At 36.7% G+C, this 21,398-nt stretch overlaps 3 protein-coding genes across 4 annotated transcripts; 1 reads left to right on the top strand and 2 right to left on the bottom strand.

Annotated features, from left to right (window-relative positions):
• Nucleotides 1–6,625: 6,625 nt before the first annotated feature.
• arpc3 (actin related protein 2/3 complex, subunit 3) lies at nucleotides 6,626–10,641 on the bottom strand. Its single transcript, XM_004074848.4, has 7 exons — nucleotides 10,506–10,641; nucleotides 10,032–10,131; nucleotides 9,434–9,510; nucleotides 8,902–8,970; nucleotides 8,643–8,769; nucleotides 7,135–7,229; nucleotides 6,626–6,897 (listed from the first exon to the last, which is right to left on the bottom strand). Exons 1-7 carry the CDS (start codon nucleotides 10,509–10,511, stop codon nucleotides 6,835–6,837), a joined length of 537 nt encoding a protein of 178 aa, XP_004074896.1. The 5' UTR covers nucleotides 10,512–10,641; the 3' UTR covers nucleotides 6,626–6,834.
• Nucleotides 10,642–10,731: 90 nt separating this feature from the next.
• Nucleotides 10,732–15,396, bottom strand: gpn3 (GPN-loop GTPase 3). The gene is made up of 8 exons (XM_004074849.5): nucleotides 15,222–15,396; nucleotides 14,957–15,065; nucleotides 12,555–12,722; nucleotides 12,321–12,445; nucleotides 12,108–12,223; nucleotides 11,345–11,441; nucleotides 11,124–11,252; nucleotides 10,732–11,037 (listed from the first exon to the last, which is right to left on the bottom strand). Exons 1-8 carry the CDS (start codon nucleotides 15,267–15,269, stop codon nucleotides 10,972–10,974), a joined length of 858 nt encoding a protein of 285 aa, XP_004074897.1. The 5' UTR covers nucleotides 15,270–15,396; the 3' UTR covers nucleotides 10,732–10,971.
• Nucleotides 15,397–16,282: 886 nt separating this feature from the next.
• rnf170 (ring finger protein 170) lies at nucleotides 16,283–20,850 on the top strand. 2 transcript variants are annotated; one of them, XM_011481912.4, is made up of 7 exons: nucleotides 16,283–16,525; nucleotides 17,106–17,269; nucleotides 17,767–17,842; nucleotides 18,422–18,536; nucleotides 18,781–18,854; nucleotides 19,987–20,118; nucleotides 20,254–20,850. In XM_011481912.4, the coding sequence occupies exons 2-7, from the start codon at nucleotides 17,130–17,132 to the stop codon at nucleotides 20,521–20,523; spliced, it is 807 nt and encodes a 268-aa protein (XP_011480214.1). In that variant the 5' UTR covers nucleotides 16,283–16,525; nucleotides 17,106–17,129; the 3' UTR covers nucleotides 20,524–20,850. The 2 variants fall into 2 exon arrangements, with proteins under 2 accessions (XP_011480214.1, XP_004074899.1); XM_004074851.5 differs by having other exon boundaries at nucleotides 16,290–16,501.
• The last annotated feature ends 548 nt before the right edge of the window (nucleotides 20,851–21,398 follow it).

Here is a 21,398-nt window from a genome sequence, read left to right as displayed (position 1 = left end):
GAATGGAAAAAGTAAACAGACAGAAAGACAGAACTGCTCTGCTGTTTTTGATGATATAACGCCCCCAGTGAGAATCATGCAAGCGTACTCACATTAAAACCAACTTAGTCCACTGCAGACTGCCTGAGCAGACCTCTTGCCAATAAAAACATTGCATCTGTGATGCAGATTTGTTTCAACTCTGCAAAAAGATCCTTGATTAAATAAAAAAAGTATTTTTTTCTGCTTGCAAGTAATATGAATTTATCAAGACAGTTTATAATAATCTTGGTCTAAGAAAACATGTCTTAGTGACTACATTATGTTTTTCTAAAAAAAGAATAGAATTCTCTGTATAGCTATTTTTTTCTTATTTAAAGAAAATATTTGAAAATTATTTTATTTATTTCTAGGGGGGGTGCAGTAAAGTCGGGCTTCTGACATTGTTATTCACAGAGCTGCAACACAAACCATACCTTTCACCCCGTTTCCTGTTTATGTCTAAGAAATAAACAAACTGCATCCACTGCTCCCTGGTTGGGGCGACAGTGGCTCAGGTGGTTGAGCGGGTCATCCAATGATCAAAGGGTCGGCAGTTCAATCCCTGCTCCCACCAGCCAAAATGTTGTTGTGTCCTTGGGCAAGAAACTTCACCCTCCTTGCCTCCAGTGTGGCTCCACTGGTGTGTGAATGTGCATGAATGATCCCGGTGATGGTCAGAGGGGCCGTAGGCGCAAAATGGCAGCCACGCCTCTGTCAGTCTGCCCCAGGGCAGCTGTGGCTACAACAGTAGCTTACCATCACCAAGTATGAATGAGGAGTGAATGAATAATGGACATAATGTAAGCGCTTTGAGTGTCTTGAAAAGCGCAGATAAATCCAATCCATTATTATTATTATTATAAAAGTCCCAAAACCACTCCCAAAAAATCCAAAAAGTGATGGCAATATTTTTTTTAAATAGCACAGCAGACATGTTTATATTTTTCACCATATAAAAGACCACCTTAATGCTCCTGCTGTGTGGTATACTACCTACCAGTGGTTTGCTTGACTCAATCATTGGAAAAATGCCACAAGAACATCTTAAAAACACACAAAAAGCTATTTTTTATCAGAGTGAGCCTTTAACTACAGGGAGGTCAAATCCATATGAACTTTCGACCTAAAGATTTAAAGCTCTGCCAACAACCAGCATTTGGTCATACCTGGACCACACAGCAAAAGAACAACTAAACTCTGTGATGCACAATGAAGGCAGGAACTAAGTTTCATGTGCACACCTCGAGTATTTAAAAGGAAGAAGTGGAAAACTGACACATTCTGAACTGTCATGATCCACTACTTCTTGACATTTCTTGTAGCTGCTCCATTTTTCCATTTTTCCTTTCTCAGCATTTAAGGTAAAATATGTTTTCTTATTTGTAAGTTGCTTTAGATAAAAGCATCTGAGAAAATGACTGTATGTAAATGTTAAAAGGTTAGGGTAGAAACCGACTCAGAAAAATGTAAAGTAATGCATTTTTCAAAGTAAAATGCAGAACGCCTTTTTTTTTTTTAACCCTATTGAAAATGTAAAATATGATACTAAAAACCTTGTTCTGTCACATGTAGTTTTTGAAAAACTGAGTTCAATTTTAAAGGAAATCTCGAAGATTCCTCCATTTTAAAAGAAGCTCAAGTCTTCTTTTTTTTTAATCGTGTTTGTTTCCCAACAATATTGAAGCGCCTTTAATCAATGCAGAAAATGAGCCTCCATTAGGCACTGGCCAGGGTTCTGCTGCATCCTTCTCCTGCTGGTTTTTGCAGCAGACGTTCATCACGTGCACAGAAACAAATGCATGCACCACTTTCAACAGAGGCGTCTTACATCATCTCCTAATGACACAGCATTTAAAATTTAATAGGATCATTGCTTCACACAAATGAGACCGGCATACATATACAGTAAGCATAGCTCCTGTCTGAGGCCAGGGGTATTGTTATTTCTCAAAGCCAAGGCCACATTTCCCCAGATTTCCCATTACGCTCTGTTATGAATTAGCGGCTGCCACATTGCCTTCCCTGGAGCCAGTGCTCCAATGTTTGTCTTTCTTTTCATTGTTTCTTTCCAAAAGACTAATGTGTTGACAGGCTGTTTTTAATCTACATTTTGCTTACAGCACCATTTAATGCGACAATTTGTAAAAGCTTTGCTTCTCCGCACATTTTCGCAATTGGGGGCGAAAAAATAAAGGAATACTAGGCAAGACAAAAGCATGATATGAGAAAACAAAACAGCTAAGCCCAAAACTAGTGCAGAGATTTTAAATGACACACTTTGATGTATTCAAAATGGGAACCCTGGAGGTTTAAGAAAGCTTCAGACTACATGTGCAGTATTTCTGTTGGTTTTCTTATGTTTTTAGACATTATTGTTACATTTTCCTTCTAAGGTGAGAAAACATGTTCATATGAAGCATTTCCAGAAGAGGCAACGTTTTTTACCCTGACTCCTAAAGATCTAAATATGCATCAAACCACATCTATTCTAAACCTTAATTAAGCCTCTACTTAAATACAAAAGCAAAAGGGAGGGTTTTTTTCAGAAAACATAAATTCAGGCATCAATGGGTTAAAAACCAGCAGAAGATCTTTATTTATTTATTTATTTACTTAACCTGAGATTATTTAAATCAATGTTCTTATTCAGCAATACTTTCATTTTATTCACTTTTTTTATTTAATCCTGTTTTTAAAAACAGTTTAATGCTTTTATTTTTAAGTTTATTGTCTTATCCTATATCTTATAAAGGTTTAATAATATTTAATAATAATTATACACTTTTTATTTAGTTTTGTGTACAGATTTACAGTTTACTGTATTTATTTTAAACACCAGCCTGACCGTACATGAATGGTTTTTATTTCTTTTTCATAACACTTTTACATTGTGTGCATGTGAATTTTTAAAACACTGGGGTTATCTCTTCAACCTAATTCTTAGCTTATTCATGTTGGAAAATATTTTTGGGTTACTTTTTTGGAGAAAAACTCATTTTTTTAGGATTATTTTGGTTTCATTCTAGCCCCAAAATAAACCTTAATGTTTATTTTGTTTTTATTTCTTCCTGAGTTTAAATAACCCAGAAAAAACGTGAGTCTCCTTTTAACCTCGAAGTTGAGATAAAAACATCCAAACTTGGGTTATTTTTAACTATGGGGTTTTTAGTGCATGTGGTTCATAATCTTGGATTTTAGTTGGCTTCTTTCCAAGTCCTTTTAGATGTATCCTCAAAATAAAATACAACTGATGTTTAACAGAATTAACAAAAATATTATTTTTATTTTTTGCCATAACTTTAATAACCACTTCAGTCTCATCAGCAGAGTTCTGTATAGTTAGAAAGACATTTTTAACTAATTTTTACCAAGAAGAATTTTTTTGTTTTTTTTAAATAACAACAGTACTTATTGCAAAACAAAAAAATAAAACATTTAGGCTACATAACTCCTGAAAACTTCTCCATTTATGGAAAAAGTTAACAAGAAATCCAGTCATAACATCATCAAACGAACTGGTTCCAGACAGAAAGTAATTTTGCCAATCATTGTAAATGTCTGATTATAATGACCATGTTGTAATCCTCCACCGACATGACTGGATTAAACCTGTCAGCTGAAAGGAATGGATGCAGTTTGAGCAAAATGGTTGTGGAGTTCACTTTATTCAGCCTGAACAAATGCGGTTTGTCATCACCAAACGCTGAGATTCGTACAACACGCTTTTCGCTCATCTTTGTGGAAATGTCGTATTTCTGGAACCTGAAGCAACGAGAGGTTAAATGAAAATCTGTAAAATTTTCATTTTTGCCTTTTCATTCATAAATTACAAAATAAAATTCAATTATCTGCATTGTTAGTAAGAAGTCAACGATGGCTGACAATAAGGTTAAAGCAGCAGGAACAAGATAGAAAACAATGTGGATAAAAATATGACAGATTAGTTTGTATTCAAGTCAGAGAAATATGGACGTTTGGTAAATTACATTAAAATGTGTGATAACTGCAAATGACTTTTTTACGGTTACCAATAGAACCTGTTTCAGCTGTTAAATGACAGAAGAAAGTTATATTAATTATACAAAAAAGAGCTAAAAAATGATACGTTGTTTTTGGATATTTGTTAAATACTGTAGTTTTTTTTGGTAAGGATTAGATGAAGAATCTAAATTTGTTGAGTTAAAAAAGAAATCTCTCAGAACATTTTGAGACATTGAGTAAAGTTTCTTATGATTACTTATATTAGAATAGTAAACAAATACCTTATGAATGTTTATTATATGTGTGTCAGTAAAATTATTCACATTAATACATGTGAGGACTGAAAATCATGAGCTTATGAGAGCTCAGAACCAAAAATATTGCAAAAAAGCGCCTTAAATACAGACTAATTTCTCTTGGAAGTTAGTTGAATCTGATTTGACTTTTTTTATTGTTTTAACAGTGCACTTTCATAAATACTGTGGTCAAACAGAAACATTTCTTCTACTTTTTGAATCATGGAGACTGTATGGAGTTGAGATGAGATTGAGACAGTCATAGCATTTGTGGTATCATTCATTTTTTAGTAACACGAAGCACAAAGCAACTCACTCAAGAAAACTATAGGAAATTTTCCTTGGAAATTCACAAGTCATAAGGTAATGAGATACAAGTTTCTATTCATACAATTCAATCACGTCAAGTCTGAGGGTTAACTGGTCAAAAAAAAACTAATAATACAACTTGAAGTGAAAATGTATTGAAGATGTAGAAATGGCAGATTTCTGCTGACATTGAAATTGCTTAAATGTTGAAAGTGGATTTTATTTTTTTAACTAAAAATAGCAGCCAAAAAGGATGCTTCCACTAAATGTAAAAAATGTCCAAGTAAACTCTACATGTATGTAAACTTGAAACCAAAAGAAAAATGTAACCTTACAAAAATTAAAAAGTTTTTATTTGTTTTTGCATAAACGTTATTCAGTCAATTTATTATTGAACAATATCAAATCAAAAGCAAATTATTTTTTTAACGGCCTATATCACGCAAAAGCCACTTTTTTGAGCTTTAAGTGTTTTATAATGTTCAGTCCTCACTAAAAGAACCCCCAAAGCTGGATTTTGATCCATTCACACAGTTTTCCACTAAAAACCTGTGCTCTGAGCACCAGCCCCTCCCATTCCACGACAACTAGTGGTTTTATACATTGTGATGTCACAAAGTGGGGAACTGCCCCTTCCAGGAAGAGTCTGCCCTGCCAGCACCGCCCAGGCTAACACACACACACACACAAACACACTTTCTCCGCAAGGCTAGCAGTGATCAGCAAAATGCTTTTGCAAGGTTTCACAACATGCACATCCATCTTTGCAAAAGTTTGGATGTTGTTTTGTTATCGTGTGCGAAACGCAGACATGCTGCTAAGGCCGACTCCAAGTTGACATCATGAAATGGAGCGAGAAAGGCGGAGCCTCAAAAATTCCAGTAGTCTAACTTCCAGGTAAAGTAAGTAGTAATTAAAGTCCCACTGTCTGTCACACACCTAGGCGTGCGAAATCTGTTCTCCACGTTTGACCCATCCCCTGGGGGAGCGGTGAGCTGCAGACAAAGCTGCGCTCAGGAACCGTTTGGTGGACTTAACCCCCCAATCCAAGCCCTTAAAGCTGAGTGTCAAGCAGGGAGGCATCGGGTCCCATTTTTAAAGTCTTTGGTATGACTTTGAACTCAAGAGGTAGGAAACTGGTTGTGAAAATAACTCATATTTCATTTTAAAAAAATCTTTTTTAGTGTGCCAAAGGTGATGTTATCATATATATGGATATAATTTGTCCTGAAAGGCTTAAGAAAAGCATGATGTAGGCCTTTTAAAACACAAAATAAAATGTATAAAGGTTTTTTTTATTATTATTAAACTACATTAAAAGTCCTCAATCTTTTTCAATATACTAATGTTTTTATTTTCAGTTTGAAAACAGAAAAAAGGGTTAGGGTTTAAATTTTAATTGGAAAAACTAGCTCTGCTGAAGAAGAAAAAAATCATAAGGTCAGTGTGGAGGAAGCAAATACTGAGATAAGTCTGAGAGTTCAGCTTTCTGTTTTAAAAAAAAAAATAAAGAAGCAACCAGAAATAGATTTTGACTTAAAAAAAAAAAAACTCACTGAAATGAAAACCACATTAAGTTCTAAGTTATCCGTACAGGAAGTGAACTTAAATCTGGTGAAGTCGCTGTTAATGCTGGTAGCGATTCGGCCTGCACAATAAATCCCATATTTATCATCATCAGTAAATGTGCTTCAACAAACTCGTGGCCTTCTTTGTTCACTGCCCGCCTCACATGTAGATTTAGGTCAAGGGTTTCATTTAAGTTGTATCGACCTTTCCTTAAACCAAAAGGTTGCAGTGAATTGGAAATGATGCATTCGTTGTTTTACTATTATTTATGCATCACAGGTTAGATCATCTTCACAATATTGATCACCAATATCACACATCATGGAGTTTTCCTCATATCCTGCAGCCCTGGTTGAAACTTACTTGACAAAGCTTCTCTTGAAACCGGACCAAAAACACCCTTTCAAAATAAAGTGAAGTTAGATGAATTTTCAAAAGTGCCGCAAAACTTTCAAATTTCCATAATTTCTTTATTGCATTAAAGACCAGCTCAATAAATCAACATCCAGACAAGGGAAGAAGGAAAAAAAAAGAAAAAAACTTTTGTTCAAAATGGTAGAAAATCTGAAGCAAACAGCAAACAGGCGCCTCTCTGCTGACTAGAAATCCATTGAACTGCTTTGTGAGGGTGAAGCCGACACCGTGGGTCCATTGGGGTTCACTGTCCAGGAGCTGACAGACTTTTGTTCATAAACTGCCTCTTGACGAAGCACACCCACCACTGCAATTAAGAAACCCATTAGAGAATGAAATGACATTTTGAGACAGCTAACAAACACAACTGATCAAAAGGAGGAATTTCCACACAGCTAAAGTAAGCATACAGTCTTCCATTTATCCAACAAGGTATAATTATCTTTGTCTGGAAAGGATGCAGATGATGGACTTATACTTTTACAGCTAAAGCATAAAAGAAACACAATGAAAAATAGGAAGAAGAATAAAATAAGAGTCTGACCTTGCTGGGTTTGTCAGTCTGGGGGTCAAACACGCGATCACATAGCCTCAGACCAGTTTCCTGGCGGATCTGCTGCAGGTACGCCCTCATGGTCTCTGAAACGGATCAAAACAAACGTCATGCGAGCAACAAAGACAGTCAGCCTCGACCTTTTAACCCCGGAGATGTCGTCAGCAACGCCCGAATAACGCACGCTCCACGCCATTCTGTAAATCTTTGTCCGTTCATGCGATCGACGTAAATCAGCCGATTCTGACGCAAAGAAAGGCGACGTGTCACATTAGCAAAGGTCATGTCACTAAGTACATTTTGTACGGATGGAAAATGGTTATACGTGAAAATAATGGGAAAGGTTTTGGTCTTTACGTGAAATTTTCACAGATGTATCACCAATTAACCACATTGAAACCACGGAAGAATAAACAAAGCAAAGAGCACATAAATCAACAGAGAACATTAACCGTGCCAGAGTATTGCAATATTTATCTATGCAATTCATAAGTGATTTGTACGTTAATTAATTTTAGCGCGATATATGTGCACAGTATACACACTAGAAAAGTTATACATCGGTGGTGGAACAGATTAATAAAATAGATCAAAAGATGATCAGAGTGGGTCTTTAAGGGTGCGCCCCAAGGATCAATGCTTGAACCACATCTATTTCTTTTTTTTTGTGCAAATAAAAATGAGATAAAAGGTCACATTTCTGAAAACGGTGTTTCACGGGGTCATCACCAGAACAGTAATTGTCCGACTGTCATCTCTAAAGTTATTAAAGATCTGCTCTCTTTGGATCTAACGTCATATAAAAAAAAAACTCGTGCAAACATCAGACTTTTAGATGGTAAAACTTTTTCAAGAATCGGAAAAACAACCCGCAGGACAAGAGTCGTGGTTCAGGTTGATTTATTGCTTTAAGCACAGCTTAAAAAATACAAGATAAGAGGAAATACCATAAGGGAATATCTGGATTAAAGGTACAGTAGACTAGAAAATGCATTTCAGAGAGTTTTTCCCTATTGATGTGTCCACATAAATAAGCGTTATCTGCTACCTTTTTTATTAAGAAAAAATTGCTACTTTATCTTTAAAAAACTCCAAATTATTAAGAAATTTCATTTCTATGGATGTGATTTCCCTTACTTTTAAGGAAACACTGAATGCATATTCTAATTATCCCACTTTTTTTATTTGTCATTTTAAAGTTTTGTATGTCCAGCTTGGCAACCAGGTGTAAAGATAAACAAATAAACAATAGGGTTAATCATCTTTTGTGTATCTTTTTCTTAAAACCTTCACCTCTAAAAAAAAAAAAAAAGATTTAAAAAAAAGCTTAGATTGCAGAAGGTGATAACTACTTTACAGAAGCAGCAGGAGGAAACCTGATGTGTTGTGGGTCGCTCTTCACTTAACTACCTTCCCGTTGTCTGCTTTAGTCCTCGCTAAACTCCATTAAGCATGGAGAACTGCTTAAATGGAGTTTACGTTTAGCGTTTGATTCTCACCTTCATCCGTCTTGCTCGCAGGTTTGGCGTACATGGCGTTGAGAGGGAAGCCGGGCTCTCCGGGGATAGGGAAGTTTGTGATGCCCAGGGTGTACATCTCCTTCTCTCCCTGCCCTCTGGAGCTACACTGGAAAGTGCAAAAAATGACAGTTTTTTTTTCCTAAAGCATCAAACTTTCAAAAATAAACAGATTAAGTACAACAAAATCTTTTTTTCTACGTTTCAAAGCAAAATTTACCAGAACCAACTTCCAATTTACCTTTTGTAACTTCTTCAGGCACTCAGAAATGTACAATGTAACGTAGATAAGCGTCCTGTCGGCCTCATTCTGAAAAAGAGACACACAAATGTTTATGTCAGCGCTAAGGTCCGCTCTGAATGACAGAAAAGGAAATGGTTGTCGTTATCCTAAAGAGAAAAAAAAGGCTATGAAAGGATTGCATTCCTGACAAAAGTAGGGGGAAAAAAAAACACGCTGGGACATGAAAAGAAGGAAAAAAGTGAAGCAGCTGCAAGATACAGAAAAGGCAGGGAGAAGAAACTAAAGACAGATTTGAGTGCACCAGATGGCTACATGGTTTTTGGGGACTTAAAAAACATTTACAAGTAATGAAATGTTATAAAGGTACTTTTTTTTTTTTTTAGAAAATTGATTATCAAACTTTAAATAATCTAAAAAGTAAAGAACTTTTTAGGCCTTCAAAAATATAAACATAAAATAACACTGAGTGGTAAACACTCCACAAACATAAGTTGTCAGTTCCTTCAAATGAAAAGTTTGGATTTCATACCTTGATTTCGTAGTTCTTAAAGAAGACGTTGGCCTTGAAGTAGTAAATAGCCTCATCAATTATATCAGACTCTACACCTGGAGAAAAAAAACATTCACGCATTAGCAAACCAATATTATACATTTTTTAATTAACTACCACTTAACCTTTTAATATCCATGGGCAAAATTATGTCACTTCCTGTTTTTCAGAAGCCCATTTTTTATGCTTTTTGTTCTTAAATCTGAAAGATAGCGACTAAACAGACAAAAACATTGCAAAATTGAGCACCTTTTAAAAAAAATGCAATTCTTTAACACTTGAAGAGAAAAAATAGATACCATACTACGTCAATAAAGGAGGTTTTTCGACCTAAATAAAACAAGTCAATAACTACCAACCTGGGGATTGACTTCAGACCATAAAAGGAAGTTCAGCTGACACTTAAATAAGGAACTGAGCAGACGCTCTATGCATGTAAAACTCTGAATGGTGCCAAGTCAAACAAGAGGAGATTTTTTTGGTCATTAAACCTATCTGGTAGTTTGGGATTTGTATCGGCAGACGGAACATTTATGCAGTTGCACCAGCCTGTGAATGGGTCATGAAAAATGCTCACCGTCTCCCCTCGCTGGTCCTTTAAACTGAGTTTTGATGGGGAGCAAGGCCATGTTTCCGATCATCCTGGTGTTCGGCTCCATCAGGTTGGAGTGATATGCCTGACATTATAAAGAAACAGGAACACATCGCTGTCATCAGAACCACCAGTTCAGATATTCCAGCAGCGCATATATATCACTGTAACAAAATCAGTAATCCGCCACTTTCCATGTCTCCCTAATCAGGTAATGTCAAAATAAGTGTAAACGTCACAAAGTAACAACAGATTTGTTCATTTATACGTGCGAAACTTTAAAATTGCTAAAATGCCAAAGAGGCTAGCAAGCATAAGCTAAGCTAAAAGACTCATCATCGTGAAGCTAGCGTTAACCAGAATTTTAGGCTAGCTATTTTTGCTTTAGCCGGCAAAATTTACACACAAAAACTAATAAATAAACATTGAAAAAAGGCATGAAGGATGGTATTTACTAACCGGCATGTTGACTGAAATCTATCAATCCAACTGCTCAGCAAGTGGAATGTCAGCACAGCGAGACGCTACTTCCGGCTGTCGCACCCTTTGAGTTACAGGAAGTGGCTGGATGTCATGTGGCGTTGCAACCACTTGGGGGCGCTGACACGTGGTTTGAGTTTACAAGGCCATTTTTGACATTTTGTTTTTAGTTTGTGACTTTATGATTTTACAAAGCAACAAGGCATGTGTTTTATTGATTTTATTAGAAAAAATAAATAGCATTATATCTTCCTTTGATAATAAATCAGAGTTTTCCACAGAATCAACACAGAAACAAAACAAAAAAACGAAACGATGAGGCTAAAAAACACCCAATAAAAAACTCAAATTTCTTTTCTTTTTTGTTTTTGTTTAAATCATGCAGTCAATGCAACCTTTCAATCAGTCAAACATCGTTGTCAACTATTGTATCTGGATTCCAGCTTCAGCTGCCAACTGTGTCTTGGAATATCTCGTCATAATTTAGATTAGCTGGTTCTTCATCCCCTTCCTGCAAAAGACAAAAAGCAAAACCTCAAATGTCACATAAAAGATCAAAGATCAAAGAAATCATCTTTTCTCTAGAGATGTTCTCACCTTTGGCTCCTTTAACTCCAGGTCCTCTCCATACTGAATGGAAAAGTCGATGTGCTGCAGCACTATGTTAATACCCTCCTCATCAGTCCGGTCAAAGGGCAGAAACCTTACCATACTGTAGTCATCTATCTGGACAAAGAAGCCAAATGTTTAGAGAATTTTAAAAAATCAGCAATGACACACGACAACAGATTAGGCCACAAAGCTGCAAGTCCACTTACAAGATCACAAATAGCTTTGGTTAGCTTCTTGAACTTGGCGCTTCTGATTGTATGGGAGCTATCTTCCATCATTGAGTACATGTCTGGGTCCAGATACCTTCAAAAAAACAACAACACAAACACGCATTTCATGAAGGAACATTTACTTACTTCTGCAAACTTACAACACTCAGTTAAAGAAAAATCAAAATAAATAAATCAAAAGTGTTCATTCATGCTTTTAACATAGAAAAACAAAAACCATAAGCAAAACTTTATGTTTGTTTCCCAGCAGGTCCAACCTACACTTTGAGAAATCTAAATTCTAGTCAGCAAATACTTGCTAAACTGTTAATTATCAAAAATATGTCATTACTGGCAATAAAAGTGAGTATTTTAAATAATTTCTGTTGTATTTGGACTTCATAAAAATATTAAATTTATCACTATATATTTATCATTTTTAGTTTAATTATTGTAAATATTTAAACGTTACTTTTAATAAATGAATGTATGTAGGCAAAAAATAAATTAAGTTTATTTTTCCAATCATTAAGTGGAACCTTGTGGAACTTGCTGGGTTTTAATCTGTAAGAAACTAGTAATAAAGGCAGCTTTTCTTTAGTTTTTCCAAACTCACCTCTTCAGATGTTTCTATTTTTCTAAATTAATCTCTACATTTGCTTGATTTTGTTTTCTGACTGTATTAAGAATGGTTGTAAATAATCAATTCTGTGGCGTTTTAATTTTTTTCTGAAAGCTGGCAGATGTGCTTTGTCCGTACTTTTCAATTTCCTTCTTGGCTTTGGGGCTCAGCAGGTCCATCTTTGTCATGATGTTCACTTGTGGAATTTCCAGGGACACCATGGCGCTGAGGGCAGCCATGACTCCAGAGATAAACTGCAGGGAAACAAAGAGAAAAGCTGGTGCTGATCAGTTCAGGTTCTACACAAACAAACAAAAATAACAACACAGAGCAAAGGATACATATATATACCTTAAAAGATTCCACCATGAACTGGGAATCAACCAAAAACACTCCGCAAACCCGAAACTCCCACTGTTGGAGCTGCTCCACCAGCTGCCTCATCACAGGCAGGTGGGTGTACAGTTCAATCTGACCTGCAGAGAAAAAAAAAACAAATTACATCCGGTACCAGAACACCTCCGGATGCTGGATTTACAATCACGAACCCTCAACTCCCTGCAGAAACCGAGCTGAGGCTTTTACCTGGGCAGTCGAACAGTATGTAATCGTCTTCCACGTGACCTAAGCTTTCCTCCAGCCAGTCGAAGTTGTTAGCAAAGTACTCCATGCAGAACACCAGGCCTCCGTTGGGGCCGAACCTGAGAGAGTCATCCTCCATGACATCGTCCACCTGGATGAGCTCCCGGATGTCTGAAAGCACAAAAAAAAAAAACACAAGGCATTAATTCCTGGAAACGGACTTAAAAAAACAACCTTCGCAGGATCTCACTTTTCACTAATCATCTACTTTTGCTTCTAATTTCAACGACGGGCGATAAAAGTATTTGTCAGCCACCGATTCTGCAAGCTGTCCTACTTAAAAATGGTAGAGGTCTCTAAAGTTCATCATAGCTAGATACACTTCAACCGTGAGAGAGACAATAAAAAAAAAAAGAATCCAAGAAATTGTATTTTAGGATTTTGAAATCATTTATTTATTCAGTGGTGCAAAAAGTACCACAGAAGTATTTATCTCCTACAAACGACCAGGATGTCTGTCCCTCACAGACCTGTTACTTCTTTAAGAAATTCTTCCATGTTTCCTGTGTTAACGTCACCTGTTTGCTATATGATCTTGAGAACGATGAGGAAACCGCCCAGAACTACACAAAAATGGAACTCTTTGGCATCAACGCCACTTGCAGTTTTTTGCGGCGAAAGATCGCCAATTCACATCCCAGGAACACATTACCTACTGTGAAGCATGGGGGTGGAAACATCATGAATTGGGCCTGTGTTTCTGCTCACTGGACATTACAACTGATCCTTGTTACGAAAAGGATGAATGGAGAGATTTTGGGCAAAAGAAAACTTCTTCTTTCAGTGGGAGTACTGAGGATGAAATGTGCCTGGATCTTCCAGCATGACAAAAATCTCAAACACATTGCCTAGAGCAGTGTTTTTCAACCAGTGTGCCGCGGCACACTAGTGTGCCGTGGGAGATGGTCCAGTGTGCCGTGGGAAATTGCCCTCATTAACTGATCTAAAAACATTTCCCATCTCCAGGAAATCAGCTCTGTGTTCATCCAAACAGGCCCTGATAAAACACTGAGTAGTTAGGAATATAAAAGATCACAAAATTATTTTTTCTTTGTGTTTATTTGATTCTATTAAAGACATTTTGATAAGAATGACGGTACCGCGATTTGGCTGCAGCTTTAGCTGTTTTAGGAAAAGTCCCGCCCCTTTAACTGTCTCCGCCAATCATTCTTGAAGGTTTAATCACATGTCATCAGTCTGACCAATCAGAAGTGGTTAAAGTCTTCACTTCCTTGTCCCGATTTAGCTCATAAAGTCTCTCGGTTCTAACAAAAATACCAGCCAAAGGTCGTCTTTAGCGGTGTAGCTTTCCACAGAATCCGGTGTCAGACCGTGGAACAAGTGAACAAAACATTGAAGCTTCTGCCCTTTTGCGGCAGTTTTCACACTACATCTCCCACGATGCACTGGGTTAAAGGGACAGCGTCTTAGCGTACAATGAGTCGTCCTTGTTAAATGTCTTGAAACCACAACAAACACACATGAAACAGTTTTTGAATTTTCTAACTTAACTTTTATTTCATCTTTTAGAAAAAACAGCTGCAACTTCCTGTTTTTTCTGCCCCAATTATCACAAAAATGCACGTGAGATTGCGGGGGGGGGGGGCTGTCGATCAATACAGACTGAGTTTTTTTTTGGATGCTGGTGTGCCGCTGTGTCTTTGTCAAGGTTAAAGTGTGCCGTGGCTCAAAAAATGTTGAAAAACACTGGCCTAGGCAACACAAAAGTGGCAAAATATGAACCATTTTAAGGCTCTGGAGTGGTCTAGCTAGACTGTGGACCTCAATCCAATAGAGAATCTGTGGAGGGAGATGAAAGTCTGTGATGCTCAGTAACGTCAAAGCTCTTGAGGAGATCTACATGGAGAAATGGACCAAAAGAGAAGACCCAATGAAAATGTCTGACCTCTATCAAAAGAATTGAGATGAACTTTTGATATTGACCAAATACTTATTTTCTACTTCACTTTACAAATGAAGTCTTTAATTTGTAACATTCTATCTCTCAATACTGAGGTGTATCCATAATATGACTTAGGAGTGAATGAATAATGGACACATAATAAGCACTTTAAGCGTCTGGAAAAGCGCAGAAAGATCCAATCCACTATTATTATTATTAATATTGTTATTATTATTATATAAACTTAAAGATTCAATAAAATACTTTTTTTTTAAACAAAAGTAAATTAGGTTCAACAGATCTCAAGACTTTAACAAGGATTTACCAACGTCAGAAAGGACATCCTGCTGTCATAGATGGATTACCATGACAACATGATCGTTTTTTAATTTTTTTGTTTTCATATTTGGAGACACAAACGGTTCATTTTGAGCATACTAACCTGCCATAACAGGGTAATTAAAGTGTTCTGCTGCTGGATCCAGGTTGACCACCTGAACTGAGCGGTTCAAAGCCTCTGCATGCTGGGTCATGGTGGAGCAGTACGTACTCTGAAATATTAATAATAATATTTTAAAAAGATACAATTAATGGCAAAACACAATAACAAAATAAAAACACGCTGGGTGACTGACACCACCTCATGTACTGTTAGCAACAACAGACAAGAGGCTGTAGACCATCCAGTGGCATTTTTGAAAACATACCTTTCCGCTACCAGCCGGGCCCATCACCAACTGGGCATAGCGAGGCATTTTCTCTGAAAAATGCGGTGTGATAAAGATCTTAAGTATCTTTAACCACAGACGCTAGCTTGTAATGCCATACGCATCGGTGTGATGACGCTACTTCTTCTTCTCCGGTAGATGATTTACGGTCAGGCTCATTACTGCCACCTACTGATCAAAAGAGGAAATGGAAGTCAGGGTGACAGTGGTCTGAAAAAGAGCCACAATGGAATGAACTGGTGATGAATTATTACACCTTTCGCACGGTGGATGTGAAAACAAAAATGCAATCCCATCTTTGCATTTTCGCTTTAATTATGCCACAGAATAAGCGGTGTTGAAGAAGAAAAAGAAAAGCAGATTGGCTCATTCGTTTGTAATTTTATTTTTTAATTCACTTGATGCAGTTACATTTTCAAAATGAAAAAGCATTTCTGTTAATAAACTTTGATGATCAAAGAAGATATTTCTAATTACATTATGCTACACATTTAGTAAAAAATGTCGAATACCATTTTCTTTCTCATTTTAATTAAGTGACAGAATGAGCTGTGTTGAAGAAGAAGAAAAAGAAAAAGTGGTTTGGTCGGATTGTTTTTTTTTTTATTATAAATTATTACAAATGCAGCTTCATTTTAAAAATTGAAAAAGCATTTCTGGTATTGACTTTCATTTTAAAATATACTACAGAAATCTTCCATACGAATGTACTGATGATGAGCATTGAACCAATATAGTGAGGAAAATACTGTGCAACAATTGTTTTCTTTTTGTGTGTCAATTACCATTGAGTCGCAAATTCTGTGGCAGTGTCAGTTGTGGCATTTTTTTAAGTTTCCCCAGGAAATGAAAAATTTTGCTCTTTAACTTTAAAATTGCTTTATTAAAACCATATGTATTTATTTGAACAAGTCGTTTAAACTGCCTATGATATGACCACGATAACCATGAAACTTAAAGCAAAGATCATGACAATAAGTTGTTCACAAACTGGCCGTTAGGGAGCGGTAGAGCCCCAGGGATCTTTGCTGTCAACAAACGAAACCACCAAAATTGAGTAAGAAGTAGAAAGTGACTGCATCAACATGCGATGATCAGGTGAAATTTGGAAACGTATGCAAGCCTTCCTGCTCACCAAGTTTGTTGATTGCGTCCTTCATCAGGCGCTTAAATTAATAGTATGTTTCGAGGAAGTGAATGGAGTTAACAGGCCAAGTTTGTGTACAGACATTACCGCGTGACGGTGGACTTCTTAGCAGGTACTACTACTACTACTAACTATGGCAAGTCTTTGTTTTTCTATTTTTTAAAACAAATGTTTTCTTTTTTTGTTGTATTTTTTTTTGCTGTCTGAAACACGTTCATGTTAATTTTCGTCAGTGCTTTCGATTTACGTGATATGAAATAGTTTCACTTCAGGAACTACCTTAAGGTTTGTTGTTAGCATAAGGCTCTGTATTTGTTTACGAGCGATAATAATCCTCTCTTTTTTTAAATCCTAGTTATAAATGACTATAATAATCGTTTGTGTAGCGTTAAAAAGTAATGAGGTCTGAAAACCTCCGTTAAGATAAATGAACCTATAAGTAAACATTAATTGTTTACAAATGACGTTTGCTTTCAAGAATTCTCGATAAGCTGCTCAGGAATGAGGTAACAAAACCCCAAAAGAGTCCAGCTTTCAACAATTATCCACTCTCTTTGTTCTGTTAAATTGTTCACATTATATTGTTTGGTTTTTATGTTTACAATTGTGTCAAATTGTCAGGAAAATGTACAATTAAAAAGATTCTGTTCTCCATTGAAGGCTTTTATTTTGGAGATAAAGAATTTCCGGGTTTGTTTTCTCTGCTCATTTTCCAGAGTCATAGGATATGAGTTTAGGGAATGGGGGATAGTCAATGTGGAGAGCTGGACTACCTGATCCAGGATGAGGACACCATCATCGAAGGTGTCAGCAACCAGGTCCTGTTTGTTGTAGTTCTCAGTTTGACCTTCCTGGCGGGCCTCCTCACTCTTCTCTGCAGGTAATGAAGACCAACAAGTCTGTGCAAAAACTGGCAGCATTGAGTTCATGCAGTGTTTTTACTGTGCTGTTCTCTGCTGATTGGAGAAATTATGCTGCTGTTTAATTTATGTGATATCACAGATATAGGAGCTAATTCTAGAATTTAAAGCGACTGAAGTAACGCCAGATCGATCAGGCTCGTTTCCCTGCGCAACGAGCAAAATGATGGTCTTTGCGCTCCAATCAAAGTTGGCAGATCATTTTACTTACATCATCATTATGAAATTTTCTTTCATTGATCCATTTCTTACCGCAACGACGGTTGAAAACCTTTTGTCCTTCAGGCAGAAACACATAAGTGAGAATTGACACACTCAGATTGCCTCTCTTTGCGTTAATCTGTTGCAATCTTTTTGTTTTTGGATTTTTCAAGTCAGGGATTTAAGGATGAATTCAATCATATATGACATAATTCATCCTAGTGTCTGATCATTATTCTTTGTCTTCTTTTTTAAGGCAAGATGAGCAGAATATCCACCCTGAGAACCAGGAGCATGTCCGAGCGGTCCGACAGCAGCTTCAAACTGAACAGGTGCGCAACCTAGAAAGAACCCCAGAAAGTTTTTGGCAAAACCTAGACTAGTTGTAGCCACAGAGCGCCGTTTTTCTCTTCTGTTGCTTAATTCTGAGTTTCAAAATAAAATCATTCACTGCTCTATTTTTTTAAAAAATCAAACAAGTAAACAGAAAATAAATGTAGCTTGTTTTTTTTTTTTAACTCTTGGAGTTGTAATACTTTAAAATAACCTTTTTATTTATTTATTTATTTATCTGAGTAAGTTAAAACTACATTTTTAAAAATATTTATACATATACATATACAGACGGCCAGTATCTTCAGTATTGAATTGAGTTTAAACTGTTTGCTCATCGTCACCTCAAAAGGCTTTAAAATTCAGTGAGGAGTTAAGAACATATGTAAGCAGGCAGACACAGGAAATGGAGGAACTGCAGAATCAGAACCACTACATTGAAATATTTCATAACAGTGATCTTTGCAGCTCTGCAGAATCACCGATTCTATTTTAGGAAGATGTCTTTCTGTGTATTTTATTTTGTCAAACGTCCTGTTTGCAATGGTGAGACGTGTTCTCTGCGTGTGGTTTGTCAGGATGAAAACCCTCAGGCAGAGGCCAGGCAGCAGTTCTACACAGACATGTCTTGCCCCGTCTGTTTGCAGCAGGCGGTTCTGCCCGTGGAAACAAACTGTGGACACCTTTTCTGTGGTAAGAAAGAGTTTAGAAGCAAAGTATAGTTTAGGGGTTCCTCACACAATTTATTAGTGAAGGTACTTTTGATATTCTGTGAGGAAATTGTACAATCTTGTGCTAATTTCTTCTAAATCTCCTGTAAAACAGGTTTTGTTTTAATTTTAATAGTTGGAAGTTGTGTCAAACCCTCATCAATGAGATATTTTACTTAGATGTGGATTATTTATGGTTTTTAAGATGTTAACATATTCTTACACAGGCTCCTGCATCATGGCTTACTGGAGATATGGCACCTGGCTTGGTGCCATCCACTGCCCAATCTGCAGACAAATTGTGAGTTTTATTGCTTTTATATCTATATTTTATTTTCAAGCAATATTTATTAATATGTCTAATTATCCAAGCTTGATTAGTTATGGTATGAATGTATAACGGATGATTTTATTGTTTTTGTATATTATTTCTATTTGATTGCTTGAAATAAACCATTTCAAATCAAATCAAAAAATATTTTATTGCCAAAATCTCTGTTTTATGACATGATTTTTTTATTTTTTTTCCTAAACTGATTTTTCTAGTAAAACTGGGAAAGGGTCCTTAGTGACTGTTGCTGAAAGTTAAACATCTCTATAGAAAAGATCTGTTTTTTCTAGCATAATCTGTTGGGAATGGTTTAAAAAACATTTAAGATCTTCTACAATGAAAATTATGTTTTTTGTGTTGTTAACATGTTTATGTGCGAAAAACAAATTCTACAAATGGAGGACATGTATAAAATTCAAATTGCTGTGAATTAGGAGCAAATGAAAAACTGCTGTTTAAAAATGAGCTCTTTTTTGACGTAGAGAATTTGTTGGGAGGGCCTCAAGCTCGCTGCTCTGCTCCATTCTGATGCATCCACTTGCAGACAAACAGACAAACTGTACGGCTGGATGTTGCTCGCCATTCTTATTGTTAGGTTGGGGTCGGGAGGGGCTGCACACCAGCGGGAGAGCGCATAGACAGATGCTTGACAGAAAATGGCCCCGCCCACAACTCGTCCTGCCGCTTTGCAGAATTTACATCCTAGAAAACGACACAGGTTTTTGGATTTTGGATAAAAACGACATAATCATAATTAAAAGACCACTGGGAAGACATTTTTTAAATAGATCAAAAGATGATTGAAATTGAATTTCGGGCGTGGGTGTTACAAAAAAGTTCAATATATCTTTAGAAACATTTTCTTTTCTGTGCATACTAATTCTGTTTTGCAGTACATTCAGTTTGGAGCCTGTCTGCCCTAAACGTTTAACAGTCACTCTGATATTTATGCACTTTCCCCCACTATTAAAGGGAAATAGAGGATGTATGTATCCAAGAACAGTCAAAAATATTTCGCAAAATTCAAGAATTACACGTACAGACGTCAGATACTGTCGTTCCCTGTTTCTGATTCCCCCCCCCCCCCTCTTTGGTCTCCTAGGTAACCCTGCTCTTCCCCCTTTTCCATGAGCACGCTGCTCCTCAGAGGGTTCAGGATGGAGAGGCACAACCTCAGCTTATATTGAGAGACATCAATGATTATAACCGAAGGTTCTCTGGCCAGCCCAGATCTGTGAGTGTTTATCCATTAAACTTTATTTCTTGCTCTAAATAATTGTTTATGTATGTTTAGTTGGTTAAAAATCCTTCCTGTGATATGAAACATGACCCCCCTCCCCCCTTCCTCCCCTCTATCTCTCACTCAAAGTTGATGGACAGGCTGCGCGACGTTCCCACCCTGCTTCGTCACGCCTTCAGGGAGATGTTTTCAGTGGGCGGGCTCTTCTGGATGTTCAGAATTCGGATTCTCCTCTGTCTTGTCGGTGCTCTTACCTACCTGGCCTCACCGCTCGACATCCTCCCCGAAGCGCTCTTCGGCCTTCTGGGTTTCATGGACGACTTCTTTGTAATCCTCCTTCTGTTTGTGTACATCTCAATCATGTACAGAGAGGTGGTCACTCAAAGACTGAACGGATAGGAGACCACATGATGAGAAAAAAAACAAAACAACCTCTGCATCATAGAGGAGAGCAAACAAATCACAGCGTGCAAAACGAATTTTAATGGGATTTTTTTCCATCTGATGGCTTTATTTTGATGTCTAAATATTATGTAAATACAATTTAAAGTAATTCAGGTTTAATAATTCTGTCTATAAAGTTCATAAAAGGAATTCAAGATGAATTGTTTACAGTCCACCCATAATGGACATTGCTGCAGCAGGAGAATCATAGACACTGATGGAACATTTTTGACAGCACTGAATTGATGAAAGTGTCTCCAATAAAAGGATTTAAAGCTGAAAGTGTGCATGTGGAAATCCCAGTGTCAGTCATGTTTATTTGAAAGAATAAAAAAGCTAAAAAAAAATTGATTTGATAGCCTGTTTTTAATTAGCTGATAACTATGCACACATTCAACACGGATCTAACATTTAATTTGAGCTTTTTTTGCAAAAACACAGCTACATTACCCGTGGACTGAAATCAAAAGTATAGATTTGGGGAAATATTTTTCTAAATGAAACCCTCCAGCCATGCACAAGTGTGCACCAAACTTGACGATTACTTATACCCAAAACAATTCAACTGAAGCACAATTGTAAAGATCTCTCTATTTCCGCTCTGTCATTGAAATGGCAGGACTTATATCTACCTTTTTTGTAAGAACGAGCTCCAGGACAGTCATGGTACAATATGACTAAAGCCACTTTGCCATTTATGAGGAGAAAAGTTTTTTTTGTGTGTGCATAAAATAACATAATTGTGTTTTATCATCTTTTCATGTGTTTAAGTTTGTCAAATTGGGCATAAATATGGTTCAAACTTATTTTCTCATAAAAATGGACTTAAA

This window comes from Oryzias latipes, chromosome 12 (genome assembly GCF_053564925.1).
Source record: "Oryzias latipes strain Hd-rR chromosome 12, Olatipes_Hd-rR_3.1".
NCBI lineage: Eukaryota > Metazoa > Chordata > Actinopteri > Beloniformes > Adrianichthyidae > Oryzias > Oryzias latipes.
This window is presented reverse-complemented; position numbering and strand designations above follow the sequence as displayed.